Source organism: Ochotona curzoniae, unplaced genomic scaffold (assembly GCF_017591425.1).
Source record: "Ochotona curzoniae isolate NIBS_2020 unplaced genomic scaffold, NIBS_Ocur_1.0 scaffold_274, whole genome shotgun sequence".
Lineage (NCBI taxonomy): Eukaryota > Metazoa > Chordata > Mammalia > Lagomorpha > Ochotonidae > Ochotona > Ochotona curzoniae.
The window spans coordinates 10661673-10677949 of record NW_024467101.1 but is presented as its reverse complement, the minus strand read 5'-3'; the positions used below and the strand labels follow the sequence as shown (position 1 = coordinate 10677949).

At 47.9% G+C, this 16277-nt stretch overlaps 1 protein-coding gene across 1 annotated transcript in view; it reads left to right on the top strand.

Annotated features, from left to right (window-relative positions):
* MYO18B (myosin XVIIIB) overlaps positions 1 to 5015 on the top strand; it is a 189498-nt gene extending 184483 nt beyond the window's left edge. The window contains exons 42-43 of the mRNA XM_041003594.1: positions 1477 to 2744; positions 4775 to 5015. Of these exons, the coding sequence (XP_040859528.1) occupies positions 1477 to 2731 (1255 nt within the window). The 3' untranslated portion in view covers positions 2732 to 2744; positions 4775 to 5015. The remainder of the gene's footprint in view (positions 1 to 1476; positions 2745 to 4774) is intronic.
* Positions 5016 to 16277: the final 11262 nt, after the last annotated feature.

Here is a 16277-nt window from a genome sequence, read left to right as displayed (position 1 = left end):
TCTCTTGTGAGGGCCTATCTCCTCCTACACACCTCCCACAGCATTTTCTGGGTGGTTGGACTTCAACATAAATCCAGGGTGGGGTGGGGAAGTCAACAATCCATCTATTGCAATCCTGCTTAGCTGCTGAAGCCTCACCATCCTCGCCCTTCCTCTCTTGCCTGCCTTTACCCAGAGGGTCGCCTCTGACAGAAGCCCACTGGGTCCTTGCAGGTGGACAGCCTCAATGCAGCATGAAGACAGCTGGAGGTAGCAGCAGTGGCACCCACCTGTGTGAGCCAGCAGCCTCCTCACAGCCTTGCCCCAGAACCCCAGCTGCCGTTTGCATCTGGTGGGGGAGTGGAGGAAGCTGATAACTGTCCTCTGGTGTTAAAGCAGTGGGAGCCTGGGGCCCTGAGTATGGGAAATACGAGTGTGTGTACCCTCAGCCACAACATAGAGGCTCCCTTCCTGCTTCTCTTTGCTTTCTACTGCATGCGGACTTTGCTGGTGGGTAGGCAGGCAAGCAGAGGCTGACTGTTCTGGTGAGAAGGTAGGGGCAGGGCAAATAAATTCCACTCAGTACAGGGGATGCTGTTTGAACCACAGCCTCTCCCCACCCTTTCTCTCTTCCATAGTTGACAGTTCCACCCCACTGCAAGTCCCCCATTCTTCTCAGAGGCCACATAGCGTGGCTGGTATGTGGAACCTTCAAGTTAATTCCAGAGGATATTCCCCATGACCACCCCACCCCCAGCACCTGCTCTGACTTGGAAGCTCCCAAGGCACCCAACCAAAATGCCTATGCTTGGGGTTCAGGAAAAAAAAAGAAGAAGAAGAAAAAGAAAAACTGGAATGAAAAAATAAAAGTATTTGAATACAAAGAAATTTTGAAATCGACAGAGTTTTCATGATGGGCATTTTCAATCACTTACATACACTCGGATTTCCTTTTGGATCCGCATAAACCTAGATCTCCTTCCATTTCTCCAGGGACTTTTGAAGTGCCCTTGTTTGGGAGGTCATGGTGTCTCTGAAGCCCTCCCCACCCCCTCACTTGCTGGGATCATCCTGGCGGCTTGGTTCTCCCTAAATAAGGAAGCCCCCACCCGCTCCTTCCCTGCTGGCCCCCTCCAGTGTTGAATAGGCAAGTGCCTCACTTCGCTGTCGGCTTGGGAATGATGGGTCATGTCATGTCAGTTACGATGGACCATACATCTCAGTCATTCATCCCAAGCTACAATTTTAATCTACTCAAACGTACTTAGCTGGGTTTAATTATAGACAGAAATTGCATTTCAGGAAGCAACAAGAAACCATTTACATGGCTTGAATTCACACATTAAATCATGCAGTTCATTTGAAAGTGCAGCAGGGACGGCCTTTCCCCAAGAAAAATCATATTAGTGCCCGCACTCAGCGGCTCTCGCACGCCAATTGCACCGATGCCATGAATTGTACAGTTTCTAGCTGTCTGTGTTTGTCTTCTCGGCACAGGAGGACTGTGGAGCGTGGAGATGCATCGGCAATGGCTCTGGGCAGAGCCTGGGAGAGCAAGACCCCGGGAGAAAGGGGGACTGTGTCTCCCCGCTCTATCCCCCAGCAGAGGTCGTGCCACTCTGGAGACAGCGAAGGACTGGGTTTCCAGAGGAAGCCAGTGGCCGAGAGATCAGGAGCTCTGTTTGCCTCCCCATCCCATCGGAGTCCAGACACATCCCCGTCGCCCAGGGAAAAGCTGCCCAGCCCCTCAGCTGCCCTCTCGGAGTTCGTGGAAGGACTTCGGAGGAGGAGAGCCCAGAAGGGGCCAGGGACCAGGCTGGGCCTTGAGGACTGGCCCACTCTGCCCATCTATCAGACCACTGGGGCATCCACGCTTAGGAGGGGCAGCAGGGCTGGCAGCGATGAGGGCGACCTCTCGTTGAGAGCCGGGGCTAGGTCGTCCCAGGAAACCAGCGACCTGGCCTCCTCCGGTACCTCAGCAGGTCTCCTGCGCTCCACCAGCCTCAAATGCATCTCTTGGGATGACACCCAGGGTGCGGGCGCGCTCCCGGAGAAGCGGAAGACTCGGTTCAGCTCCTGCGAAGCCCTGCTAGAGTCAGGCTCTGGCTCTGGGAGACAACTGGGCTCCTCCGAGATACTTGGAGACAGGCTCTTGTCGCCCACGCTGCGGCCCCGGAGGCGGTGTCTGGAGGCCTCCGTGGATGACTCAGGCTGTCCAGAACTGGGGAGCGAGCCGCTGGTCTTCCAAAACCGCCAGTTTGCGCACCTGATGGACGATACTTCCCCAGACAGTGACCCTTGTGCCTGGAAGGTCCCGGGCCTCCACTACCAGCGTAAGGCCAAAGTGGACTTCGATGACTTCCTGCCAGCCATCCGGAAGCCGGGGACACCCACGGCCTCACTCAGAGCTGTCCGAGAGGGAGCAGGCAGCCCACGGTCCCCCAGCGTCCATTTTGAGATGGAAGATGCCGACCGTAGCTTTGTTTCGGGGCTTAAGACCATCCTGAAGAAGAGCCCGGAGCTCAAGGAAGACCCTGGGCACCTGTCGGACTCATCCTCCTCGTCCAGCTCCATTGTGTCCTACAAGAGCGCCGACAGTATCAAGAGCCGCCCTGGACTTCCACGGCTCCAGGGTGATGGTGGGGAGGACCAGGCATCCCCAGAGAACAGGGGAGAACAGGCTCCAGGGAGAAGAGACAACAACAATGACAACGACGTGGAGAGCATCATGAAGAAATATCTCCAAAAATAGGAGAAAGAGCCAGGTAAAGAGCTTTGGGCCAGGACTCATTTTTCTGAGGGGAAGAATGGGGACGGGGAAGTCCACCCTGGTCCAGGAGCCTGGGAGAGGGGGAAGCAGGGATGACATTTATTAGTTTTCGCTGAAATGATGAGTCAGGTGCAAAGCTGACGAGAGAGCCACTGGGGCAGGTGCACTTGTTTGTTCACCCTTTAAAATGCAGGCAAGAAGAGCCTGCAGCGTGGTGTTCATGGAGGGGCTGGCCTTTGGATTGAGGGGCTCACCAAACTGGCCACATTTGCCTAACCCTGTTCCATCACTGCTAGAGGGGCCTGGATGCCCTTGTCCCCACGTAATGATGAAAGATCCTTAGTGGTGGCCCAGACCCACGGAATCCCATGGGGTGGAGTAGCACAGTGCAACTCTTGGGCTGCAGGTGGGGGTGGGCAGGGGGATTTCAGTGGCTGCACGCTTTAGCTGCACGTATACAAAAAATTCCCACAAAGTGCATGTCACAGAAAATAGAGATTTCCAAAGGCCATTTTTCTTTTTAAAATTTTGGTCCCCCAGTTGTGTGTTCCTTTGGATCTTTTGATTTGGTTGGCCACAAACTTGTTGAAGCGCCCTCTGATGGAGAGAAATGATGGCCCCATATTGGTGTGGGGTAGAGGGAAGAGGGCAGGGACAAGAGGATCAGATGCAAAACCTCATAGCAAATGTGTGGACAAGGACTTGCCTCCCTCTTCCTTCCCTCGTGTCCCAACTCTCACCCCGACACGTCTCAGGACAGAGGTAGGACACAGAGTTTGTTGCCAAGTGCATAAGAGCACTTCAAAAAGATCATTGGAAAAGCAATGGGATGAGAAGGTAAGCGTGTGTTGGCACCAGATGACTTGGACATTTACACGTAGATTTTGTTATTTCCTCCCACCTCATAATACACATTTCTTTTCAGAAAGATTTTCTGGTGTCGGGCAGTGGTGTGATACCCATGCTGAACGTGGCTTGGTGTTACTTATTTCCATCAAGCAGATGGACAAATGGAGGGTCAATGAAGTGAAGCCTTCCAGGGCAGCACCTGACTCCCCACTTCAATGTGCCATCCACCTCTTCAGGTGCACTTCAGTCCCAGGGGGCTTCCTGAGAGAGGTCACAACCACTCAAAAGCCCTGGTCCCTGTGCAAGGCTTCCCACCCCCTGCCCAGGTGATGATTCTCATGGGGCAAGGTTCAGGCCTCAGGTGGCTGAGCTACGGCAAGGAGGCAGCCCAGCATACACCTTGACCCCTGTGAGCCACATGTCCTTTATATCCAGGCAGCGGTTGCCCCTTTAGCCCATCAAAAGCCACTGCCCCTTCCGCAGAGATGGGCTCAGACCACATCAGAGCAAATTAATTTGACTTAACACAGCCTTCCCTCTGCTCTCAATTACCGAGCCAAGATCGGATATTCATTTACATTATTATGCTCTTGGGGACACACGATGAGCAGTTTCAAAGGCCAAGAAAAGGGCACGTGCCCATCAGGGACACTGTCCTTAGCAGAAGTCCTCACAGAACATCTTGTCCCTGCCACTTTTTTTTTTTTAATAAACTTGAGCTCTCTCCTCCTCTACTGTTTCCTCCTCCCCCACGCAAGAATCTTTGCCCGGGATGCTCTCCCTACACCAATACAGCCCCTGCCTAAGAAATCTCCAGCTTTGGAGTTCATGTCTGAGCTTTGCATGGAACCAGACAGGTGGGTTCTCGCTGATCAGAGCTCTGGGAGCAGGTCCCCCAGCCTTCCCAAGTGTGTGTACCCCCAGCCAGAAGGGGGAGTAAGGACACTAGCCACCTACATTCAATAACACGATGGGTTGAATGAGAACATGGACGGTTGCCAAAAGAGCTTAGTGCCTGTTGGATGCCAAGCTCCCTTGCCACCTATTCTTGGTGATTCCTGTTGGGGGGAGTCTGACCAGAAATACACCTACATCTATGGGCCTCTGGCCCGTTGACTCCAATTTGTTCTCCATCCTTGGGCCCATTCATCAATTCTGACCTGTGTTTCCTTCCAGCTTCTTCTGATGCACCTGACCTCAAAGACTTGTAGCTCTGCAACTGTTGGGGGAGACAGAGAGAGAGAAAGACTGGCCAGGCCTTTCTCAAGGAGGCACCAGTCCTCAGCCAGCCAGCCAGCCAGCCAGCCAGCACGGCCACCCTGAAGACATGCTGAGCTCCAGAGGCAGCATCAGCAGCAGGGGGCACAGAGCACCCAGTGGGTGGGCTTAGTCTGTACAAAATAAAGTGTGCGTGCCTTGGCCTCTGCATCTGCTCTCTGCTCTGCAATCAGACAATGAGGGATTCTAGCAGCAGGTGGATGAGGTACAGCTGGTTGTGCCAGGATTCCCAAGGAAGGGAACCTGACCCAGCTGTCTGGAGATTGGGGTGTGTACTGTCAATTCTCCCCCTCCCACCCCACCATGGTTTTGCATGCAATGGCCTCCCTTCTCTGCATTCAGCAAGTTTCAGCTTACATATTAATCTCCTCCAGGAAGTCTTGCTGGGTACATCCAACTGAACTGATGCTCATTCTCCAGGCTCCCTGGATTACCCTAATTGGTTCCATCATGCCCCTCTCATCCCCCACTTGTCTGTTTACTACACATCGGATACAAATAGGGAGCCCCACGTGAATTCCCATATGAGCTCACACACCCGAGAGTATACAATGCCCAGATGCATTCCTACTAACATGTGCTCATGCCAATATTTGGGAATCTTGCCTTTATTCTCTTTTCACCAAGGCAGAGCTGGCATGGTCATTTTCTGTTACTGTAACACAAAGACCCTACTCAAGGCTGGGGCCATGTGTCAAGAATGCACGATTGGTTTGGTTCACAGTTCTGGGGACAGGGGAATCTAAGAACATGACCCAGGCATCGAGCTGGCATCTGGTGAGTGATTTCCTGTTGCATCATGACCTGACGGAGGGCACCACATGACAACGCAGCTCAAGCTGGCCTCACAAGGCTTACTCTCAGAGCAAAGTCACTTCTGTGGTGACCAGTGCCTCTGTTAACGCACAGGTGAATTCATCTGCCCCTGGATGTGGGCCTCTCAGGACCCAATCACCTCTTACTCAAGTTGGTGACACACCTACATCCCATCTTGAGGTGCCTGGGGTTGAGCCCCTGCCTTGCTCCCATTTCCAGCATTCCTGCTATTGCACACCCTGGGAAGCAGGAAGCAATAGCTCAAGCAGCTTTGGCCCTGCCACCCAAGTGGGAGAGTTGGATTGGGTTCCTGACTATTAATGAGATATTTGGGGGGACAGAAGTGAATGAATAGATGGGAGCTCCCTGTTTTTCTTCTACCTCTCAACTGGATAAATAGATAGAAGTAGATATAGATAGAAATAGAAACAGATTCAGATAGATAGTTGCAAAAATTAAGACCCCACCTCTTCAAGACTGCCACAGTGCTAGTTGCATTTGGCATCTGAATTTCAGAGTGCCAACTGTATCCAAACCATACCAGCATTTGTGCCCACACTTAGGAAGTCTGAGCTGATCCTATCTAAGTACCCAGTGACAGACTCCTTACCCTCTGTGTCTCTATCCAAGGACCCCTCTGACACTGCCAGTCACCGCTCCCACCAGTGAGAAGGGGTTCCTGTTTGACTCTCTGTTGCAGGGGCCATTGCTATTGTGTAGTAGAATAAGCTTCCACTTGTGATGCCAGCATCCCACATCAATTCATGTCCTGGCTGCTTTCCTTCCTGATCCAGCTCCATGCTTATGGCCTGGAAAGGCAGTAGAGGATGTCCCAAGTCCTTGGGTCTCTGCGCCTGTGGGAGACCTGAAGCAAGCTCCTTACTTCTGTCTTCGGATTGGCTCAGCTCCAGCCATTGCAACTGATGGAAAATGTGTGTGTGTGTGTGTGTGTGTGTGTGTGTGTGTGTGTGTGCGCGCGCGCTGTGTATGTGTGTGCGCTGTGTATGTGTGTGTGTGGCCTCTGGGCAATTCTTTCAAATAAAAACAATTAAAATGAACCCATGGTGCATTCATTTGCTGGGTCTACCCATGCTGAGGGTCCAGTAGAAGCAGACATAACCACCTGACACTCGGCAGGAAACATCCTCACCGGGTAGACAAGACAGTAAGCAAGAAAATAAATGTACTGTCAGAGAGCGTGCTGCACTGCAAAGAAAAATAAAGATGAAATTACTGTGTGAGTTCCGTGTTAAAAATTTATAGGACGTTTATTTTATGAAATACATTTCTGTAAAGGAAGACTCTGTCATTATTCTTCAATGATGTACAAGCAATGTAACCCAAGATGCAGTCCAAGCAAGAACAACGAAGCATCCCTCATGGTTCAACAGGAGGTGGAGATCCTGAAGACACTCATTAAAAGTGAAGCCAGGCATCCTGGAAGAGGCCAGTGGTCCCTCTGCCTCTCAAATCCCTCATCAGATCAGCTCAGCAATGGTCATAGTGGCTGGTCACTTGCTGAGCAAACCATTGGATGGAAGATCTGTAAAACTGACTTTCCAATAAAAATAAATCTTTTTTAAAAGGAGGAAAGAAAAGATTCTCTCTCTCTCTCTCTGTGTGTGTGTGTGTGTGTGTGTGTGTTTCTTTGCTTTCACATAATTTTATTGACAAGTGACACCTGGCCACATTGGTGGGAAGTACTGTGGTATTTCCATCCATGCATACCATGTGTTGTGAATAGATGGAGGTAATTAGCATACATAGTATCACAAACATTGCTCATTTCTTTATTTCAGAGATATTCATGAAATAGGCAGTTGATGGTATCAGCCATCAATCACCTCGGCCACCAGTGACTGTGTTCCTTCCTCACCAACCCCCCCCCCCCCAGCCAGGCAAAGAGCAACATACCTGGAGACAGACCAGAGCTGAGCACCTGCTGGGATCACCTTAGGAACTTTGATCTTTCCTGCCTCCATTTCCTTCTCCCTCCAACTCACTGACCTGAGACTATACCATCTAATAGCACAGAAACACTTCAACCTTGCCTCAGGTTGTATTTCTCAGGGGGCCTGCACTAAGACTAAGGCCGAAGCAACGAGTGACGTGGTGATTATTCGAATTGATGCATGAAAAACACTTTGAATCACTCTGTCACTCCATGGATACAAGCTGCTATGATTAACACTAACAAATGTATTTACTTACTTATTTCCAAAGGCAGAGTGACAAGATGGGGTGTGGAGAGAGAAAAGAGAGAGGAAATGGAGAGAGGGAAGAGAAGAGAGAGAGAGAGATCTTCCATCTGCTGGTTTATGTCATGGGTCTTTGTGAAATTTACTTTCTAGTTGGGTATAGGTAGATCAGGGAAATAAGTGAGGTATGTGAAGGACTGGGCAGTGAGAAGTCTGGGGGTGAAGAAGGAAGTGGGAAGAAAGTTTTCTTGGCACAGAAACCTTACCCCTTTTTTAGATCTTTAGTTAGAGGTTTCTGTGCCAAGAAAACTTTCTCCTGCCTACTTAAATGTCCTCTGCACCATTCCCAGAGTTTCCTGGGCCCTCTATTCCTACTTCCTTCTTCACCCCCAGACTTCTCGCTGCCCATCACAATGCCAACCCAAAGATGCAAAGAAAGAAAGCATCAGACCCTGGCCAATGCAGTAAGTATGCATCAGAACCAGGGCTAGGTTCACAGTTCCTACCAGGGGTCAAAGAGGCCTGGGTTTCCATGTCCCAGGGACAACTTACTCTTGTGCCGCACTTGTCTGTGAAATGGACGTCATGGTCCCCACTGGCTGCTTTCTGAGGGGTAGGGGAGGCAATGCACATGCAAGTACTTGGCTCACACCTGACACGACACACAGGAGGCTCTCGATCATGTCAATTTCCCTTTCTTTCCCTGGACCCGTCGCCAACCTCCCCCCCTTACAAATCTTTCCAGAGTGAGTTAAGGGATGTTCTTAAGGGCTGTTTGCAGGCACCCAGTGGAGCCATTCTGTCCAGCCGAGTGGGGAATATTTACATCTTCTCTACCGAAAGGCAAATGGTTTCCTAGAGATGCTGAATTAGTTCCCAGCCAGCCTCCAGGCTGTCTTGTAAATACGCAAGTCTGCGTGTTCACGGTGCCCCCATTTGTCCAGCAAACCAGAACCGTGGTGCCGGAAGCTTGTAAATATCAGGACTGAATCTCTTCCAGCGCTCCTCTGTTTCAGAGCTGCTTTCTCCCCCTCCCAGTATTTACTCCGTTCTTCCTTCCTGCTTTTCAATTGCTGTGTTAGGCAACACGGGCCCAGCAGGATCAAGAGAGACCTTGGCACTGCCCTTGTGGCATTTAGATTCCAAAGACTACAAGACAAGAAGACCATGGTGCCCAGTGCACAGAGAAGAAATACACAAGAGGACACTTCAGGGAGCTCTTCAAAGGGGCTGGTGGTGTGGTGCCTCAGATGAAGCCATGGTCTGCAATGCCAGCATCCCCTGTGGGCACTGGTTTGAGTCCTGGCTCCTCCATATCGTTTTGCTAATGAGGCTGGGAAAGCAGGAAAAGATGGCTCAAGGTCTTGGGCCCTTGAATCCCTATGGGAGAGTCAAATGGAATTCTAGACTGCTGGCTGTGGCACCCAGCCCCAATTGTGGTGGCCATTTGGGGAGTGACCCAACAGATGGAAAATCTCTCTCTCTCTCTCTCTCTCTCTCTCTCTGTCTTTGGATTTAAAATAAGTAAATAAATTTTTGTTTTTAAGCTCATGAAAAAAATGGAGTTAAAAGTTTATTTTGGTGCCAAGACTATTGAAAATCCACATACAGGTTTTTCATAACATGCATTTTGAATGAACTTTTAGAATTACTGACTTCATATGTATGGACTTCAATTTTTTATCTTTATCTTTTAATGACATTTTAACAAGCTTTTTTAAAAATATCCTCATATTAATAACAATCACTCATGTTTTTATGGAGATCTACTTTACATATAATGAGACACTGACACCCTTGATGGGCTTGCAAGCTGTCTCCTCTCTTTTTAATGTAGGAACAATCTAATCCACGGATTCCTTCCCAAAATATCCGCAATGGGCAGGAACTCAATTTCTGCAGCTTTCTCAGCTGCCTCCTGACTTGTGCATTAGCAGGAAGGTGAAGTTAAGAGCTGGACCTGGGAGTCAAACACAGGCTGTCCAGTACGGAAGAAGGCAGCCTTACTGGTATCTCAAGCACTAGGGACCACACTTAACCTGCAACAGAACCATCTTCCTCACTGCAAGAAGCTCCCTTACCTTCCTTCTCCACCATCCTTCTCCCACCCTCTGCCAATCGACCACTAGAGCCCCTTGGCCACCCCAGAATCTTATACACATGAAATCATGCCAAACATACTTCTTCTGGGGCAAACTTCTTCCGCTCAGGAAACCATTTTGAGATCCACCCTTGTTCTTGGAGGATTCTGTAGTTCTATTGTGTTTGGTATTGTGGTGGAGTGATATTCCGTGGTCTAAATATTCCCGAGTATTTTTATGTGTTTTCCTGGATTTGAGTATTCAGGCTGTTTCCATTCAGGGGTTGCTACAAAGCAGGTTGCCAGGAACTTTTATTTACATTTAAGGCTTTTGACGGACAACTGTTTCCATTTCTCTTGGAAAAAGACCTAGGAGAAAGATTGCTAGGTCTTAGTGGGGAATTGCTGATCTGTTTTCCAGCATGTATGTACAAGCTTCCATTCCCATGAATATTTTAGCAGAATCCTAACTCCGCCATCTTCTTACCCGTGTTTGGTGGTGTTGCTCTCTTAATTTTAGCCCATGAGCAGCTGTAATGCATCGTGTTTAATTGGTACTTCTCTAATGACAGATAAGGTTGAGCACTTTTTCAAGTGTTTATTAACCATTTGCATATTTTCTTGCTTCGAGTGTCTGCTCAAGCTCTATCGGATCACCTCTGCTTTGATTATCCAGTTGCAAAGCTTGTTTATATGGTTTAGAGGCAAGTCCTGTGTCAGATACATGTTTTGCAATATTTTCTCCCTGTCTACGGCTTGACTGCTTATTTCCTGCAAGATGCGCTTTGATGAGCAGATGTCTTTGTTTTCAGCGCAGCCCAGTTTACTGTTTTTCCCTTTATGACTCAGGCTTTCTGGAACCTTTTAGAGAAATCTTAGCCTATTCGAAAGGTCATCAGGATCTTTTCCTACCTGTTTTCTCCTCGCAACTTCTGTCTCAGCTTTTAAGTTGAGGTCTCTGATCACATATTATATACCAGAGATACATCAAATATTTTACACACACCATCCCACTTCATCCTGCTCAATTGTCTGGGAAGGAGGTGAGAACATTATGTCCATTTTCACGCAGGAAGACAGAGCGGGTTGCATGCCATTCACTCATTTATCTCTTTGACTCAAACTCACTTCAGAGCTAGACAGGACTGTATTTGACCTACCTGGGGAGGACTCTCAATTTTAGCATCTATGGACATGAACTTTCTGGAGACCCACAGGAGGTTGGGTAAGATGCCCATCTTTCAGGATAGGAAGGAAATGCCACAAGGGAGAAGGAACTGAGAAAATGTCAGAGACTAGCATGTCTGCCCTGGGGATGGTTGGGCCAAAGGCACTCTGGATGGCAAATCTTAATTATGGCCTCAATAACCCAGCTCTTCCTGTAGCTTTGATTGCCAGGTGACCATGGGGTTTCCTTTCTGTGAGACGTTAGTTGAACCAATCCATTGAAGCAGAACAGGTGCTAGTTCCAATCCTACAATTCAAGGTGGCTTGTACATTGTTGCTCACTTGTGACCCTGTCGTCTGCATCAGAACACACCCAGGCCAACCTGCTGGTTCATGACAATCGTATGCAGCACACCAGATTCATCCTAGGCATTGTAGTCACCACCACCAACACCAACCAGCCACCTGCCAACCACCAGCCAGCCACCAGCCAACCAAACCCTTCCCTGCCATGTGTCAGTTGAGTTTTCTGGAAAATAGATGTACCAATGAAGTCAAAAGAGCAAGGTATTTCTGGAGGGATAACTCCTATAAAAAGATTGAAAGGGAGAAAGAGTCATAGTTGTGTAGGGAAACTGTTTAGACAGTAAGTATATCTGGAAATAGGAGGAAGAGGATGGGGAAGAGCGTTGCCAGTCAGACCAAATGGGTTGAATCCTGACTTTGCTCCACTTCCAGCTCCCTGCTAATACAGACTCTGGGAATTGAGGATTATATTTTGGACTATTAGGTTCAGCCTGACCAGGCCTGGCTGTTGCACAGATTTTGGGGAAAGAGAATCAGCAGGTGGAAGGTCTCTCTCTGCTATCTCTGTCTTTATTTCTCTGTGTATCTTTATCTTCCAAATAAATCCAAATGGAAAAAGAAAGCAAGCTGAAAGGGAATGCACACATGTATAGCAGGAGAATCACTTACATTCTAGAGAGAGAGATGGACAGCTCAGGGGCTGTCCACTGTCAAACAGCACCCTGTGGGTCTCCAAGGTGACGGCCCATCACCAGCATTGGATAGGCGCATGTTTATCTGGTATACCAGAGCAATGACTAACACAACTGACCTATCTGGAGATCCAAGGAATATTTTTTAAAACCAGCAGAAAACAGAGAGCAAAGTGAATGAAAAGGGGACAGTAATTTCATCTAAATGCAATTGCTTCGTGTGCAGGCAGTAAACAGAAGCCTCTGGTTATGGGAAGATGGAGTGGGAGAAGGATGCATTTTCTCTAACAGGCTGCTCCCTGAGTCACAGGTCTCGTTCTGCCTTTTAGTTCAGCATCAAACAGCGCAGTGAATTTCTTCAAAATGAGATAATGGGTGTGAATGCATTTGGTAAACTTTCAAGTCCTTGGCAAATAAAAGGTGACAATTATTTTGCAAACAAAATGTGCTCCTTGAAACAGAGCAGCTCTCAAGATCCTCCCAGTACAGAGGTGTGGCTGTGTGGTCCACTGCTGAATTCTCAGGTCTTGGCACTGACAAATGAGTGAAGGCATGAAGAAGTGAATGCTCACGGGGTTGGGATTCGAAACACCTGAGTATGTGTTGTGACCATGCCTCTGAGTGGTCCTGGACCTGAGTTCATCCAATCCAGGTGGGTTTTACTGAGCAGTGGGGGAAAACATAGAATAAAAGGACAATACTCAGAGGACAATTCACAGACCACAAGTGAGTTTAATTTTTTTTCTCTACAAATTATTTTTTAACTTCCTTATAAAATAAGACTTCCCTATATAAAAAGAAACCACGAAAGACACATGGTGACAAGCATTCCCTTCCTACCTGTCCCCCACTCCCCAGTTCCATTCCTATTTCTTGTTCATCTTTCCTGATACATTTCCATGCATGGATAAGCATAACTGTGAAAGAATCAGATTTGAACTGCAATAAAACAAACTTAAAAACACAAATTCTAGCATATTAAATAAATATTTCTGTACATTTCTTCTTTTGTGCACTGGAAAAATGGGCCTAAAAAATGGGTCTTGGAGATTTTCCCTCTATCGGCACCTGACACTGCATGAATGTGTCTTGGTTTTAACCACTACTCCCTACTTTGTGAACATAGCTGGTGCCCAAGCCTACTCCAAGGCTTTTCATTTGCAGTGTGGCAAGAAATCTCCTTGCATCCATATCTTTGGAAACTTGTATGAAATTGTTTATAGGATGCATGGTTAAAGGTAAGTGCTAAATAAGAAGTGCATTTTTTTGTTGTTGTTCTAATTCTAAACTGTGAAGCTGGTGTAGTTTCTTGCTATGTGAGAGTTCTCCATTGTCATGTTTGGCAGTGCTGTAGGATAGCTTCTAGGAAAAGTGCAGGTCTAGGGGATAGGGCTCTGCCCAAATGTGATCTTTTGAGATGGTGTCAACGATTTCACATACTGTTGTCTTGTATAAGACACAAGATCATTGCAAGTTCATTATCAGGTTGCCAAAGACCTAAGTGACCACTGACCAACTCATTGTTGCTGTTTCATAGATTTTCTTGAGACAAAGAGAACGCTCTCGTCCATTGGTCCTCTGCCCAGATGCCCACAACGGCTAGGGCAAGGTCAAGGCTCAGTACAAAACTGAGCACAACGTCTGGCAGAGACCTGAGCACTTAGGCCATTGCTGCAGCATCCCCGGGTCTGAATCAGCAGCAAGCTGGAATCAGGAACTGGAGCCAGATGACGAATCTCCCCCCACCGCCCAATATAAAAGGAAGAGGGGGAAGATTTGGAAACAATGGTCTCACCATTGTCCTTGACCCTTCCCACCCTGGTCAATTATGTAAACATCATCAAAAATTAAAAAGAAAATTATTTTAAAAGAAAGAAAGAAAGAGCTCGTTCAGAGGCATGGAGGTGAGGAAGTCTCTTGGTACTCAGAAAAGGTGAATTCAAGTGTGAAGAGATGAGCCTACAACATTAGACAGGGGCCCACTGTGAAAGCATTTGAATGTCACCTGATGGAATTTTGGTTTCCTGATGAAGATGTGAGAGAGGGAGTTTGATAGATTTCCCTTTTAAAACCATCACTTCACCTGATGAATCACAAAAGGGCACTCAGAGGCATTGGAGGACCAGGGAACACAACTGAGCCAGCCTAGGGAGGAGATGGTCCTAGGTGAATTTAGAGAGAGAGAGGGGAGGTGATAAATGGGTCAATTCTTCAGTGCTAGGAGACAGTTCTGTTGTATCACCAGCTTTCTGCAGGGTGGGGGGAGAGGGGTCTGCTATCTTGAAGATCCTGTACCCCAAACTATGTGGCACTTGCATCACTATCCCTTTGCCACTCCCTTGTCCTGGTCTTAAGAAAGGCAACTGACAATTCCTCACCAGGATTTGACAGAACAATCTGTGAGCCCATACCTCATTACGATCCCCTGTGATCGCTAATACATTATATATATATATATATTATATCATATATATATATATATATATTTATATACAAGATTGCACGGGCTGCAAGCCTGGAGGTATCTTGTGTGGAGAGGGGGCGGGGATCAAAACAAGGAGACAGAGTCCCTGGATTACAAAGCAGCCAGGATGCTTCAAGTTGCTTTTGAGGGGGATCTTCATGCCATGTGAACTTCTTCAGAGCTGGCAGGTCAACAGGGCAAAGAGCACTTGCTCTAGTCCTCCTGGAGCTCAGTAGAAGTGTTGCACTTAATGGAGACGGTTTAGTTTAATAGAGTAGTCCTAAGTGTTGGCATGGACACAATCTGCGTGGAGGCCAGAGCCTGCCTCTGTCATCAGCTCCAAAGGTTTGATCCATAAGAGAATTCATGTCGGATTTGGCTGCTTCTCCCCTTTGGGGCAAAGAAGAATGATGCTATTTATCTCTTCCAGACTCCTGAGGTCCCCAAGAGGTCATGTCCCACATAGGCTGCCATTTGAGATTTCTTGGAAAATGAGTGTTGTGAAGAGTTGATGCATGCCTTTCAATCTCATTTTATTTTGTTTTTGATGCTGATTACATAGTTGAGAAGGGTGCATGCCCATGTGGACCACTGATTTCAATCTCTTTTTTGCACCAGGATAAATGTATCTTTACACTCAAACTTTCCCCAAGTATTTTTTTTAATTACTCCATGGACAGTGTGTGCATTTTTATTTATTGGGAAGGTAGAGTGACAAGGGAAAGAGATGGTAAGCGGGGGAAAAGGTTGCAATAGCCAACACTGTGTCAAATGGAAGCTAGAATCCTAAAACTCTATCTGCATATCCCATTTTGGTGGCAGGGACCCAAGTACTTAAACCATCATCCACTGCTTCCCAGCTGCCTCCACAGGAAACTGGACTAAAAGCACGGAAAAGCTTAAAACATGCACTCCATTATGGGAGGCAGATGTCCCAAGTAATGGCTTACTAAGCCACAATACAGCTGCCACTAAAATGCATTTTTAAAAAGATTTATTTAAAATTAGAGTGACACAAGTGGAAGGCAGGAAGGGAGGTTGAGAAAGAGAGAGAACGAGAGGTCTTTTATCTGCTGTTTTGCTCCCCAAGATCCAGGGCTGAGCCAAGTTGAAGCCAGGAGCCGGGAACTCCATGCAGGTCTCCTACATGGAGGGCATGGGCACAAGGCCACCATCTGCTGTGCGTGAACGATGAGTGGGATTAGTAGAAGTAAAGCTGGGTCTCCAACCTGGACTCTGATACCAAACACCAGCATTGCAAATGGCAGCTTTGCCCACGGCACCCCTAGGTCTACTCTTGATGTGTGTCTAAATCACCACTAGGTCTACCCTTAATGTGTGTCTAAACAGCCATGTCCCAGACAACGTGCTCAGCATCCATGCTGAACACGGCAGACTGGTCCCATCTCTGTCTTGTGGACCACAAGCTCTCCTTATCCTTCTGGTGCTTTTAATGATTACCATTGTGTATGCCAGTCTCCATGCTGGGAATTCTCATTTACTATCTGTGAGTCAAGGCCACAAGCCAAGACATACGCTACGCATCCCATTGAGCACTTTTTCTCTCTCAAACACCAAGTTAGTTCCTTTAAGGATAGGGGGATAGGGCCAGTGCCACACTCAATATAGCATGTGGCAGGCCTGGGCACAGGAAGGACCACCTACATGCCAGAGCAGC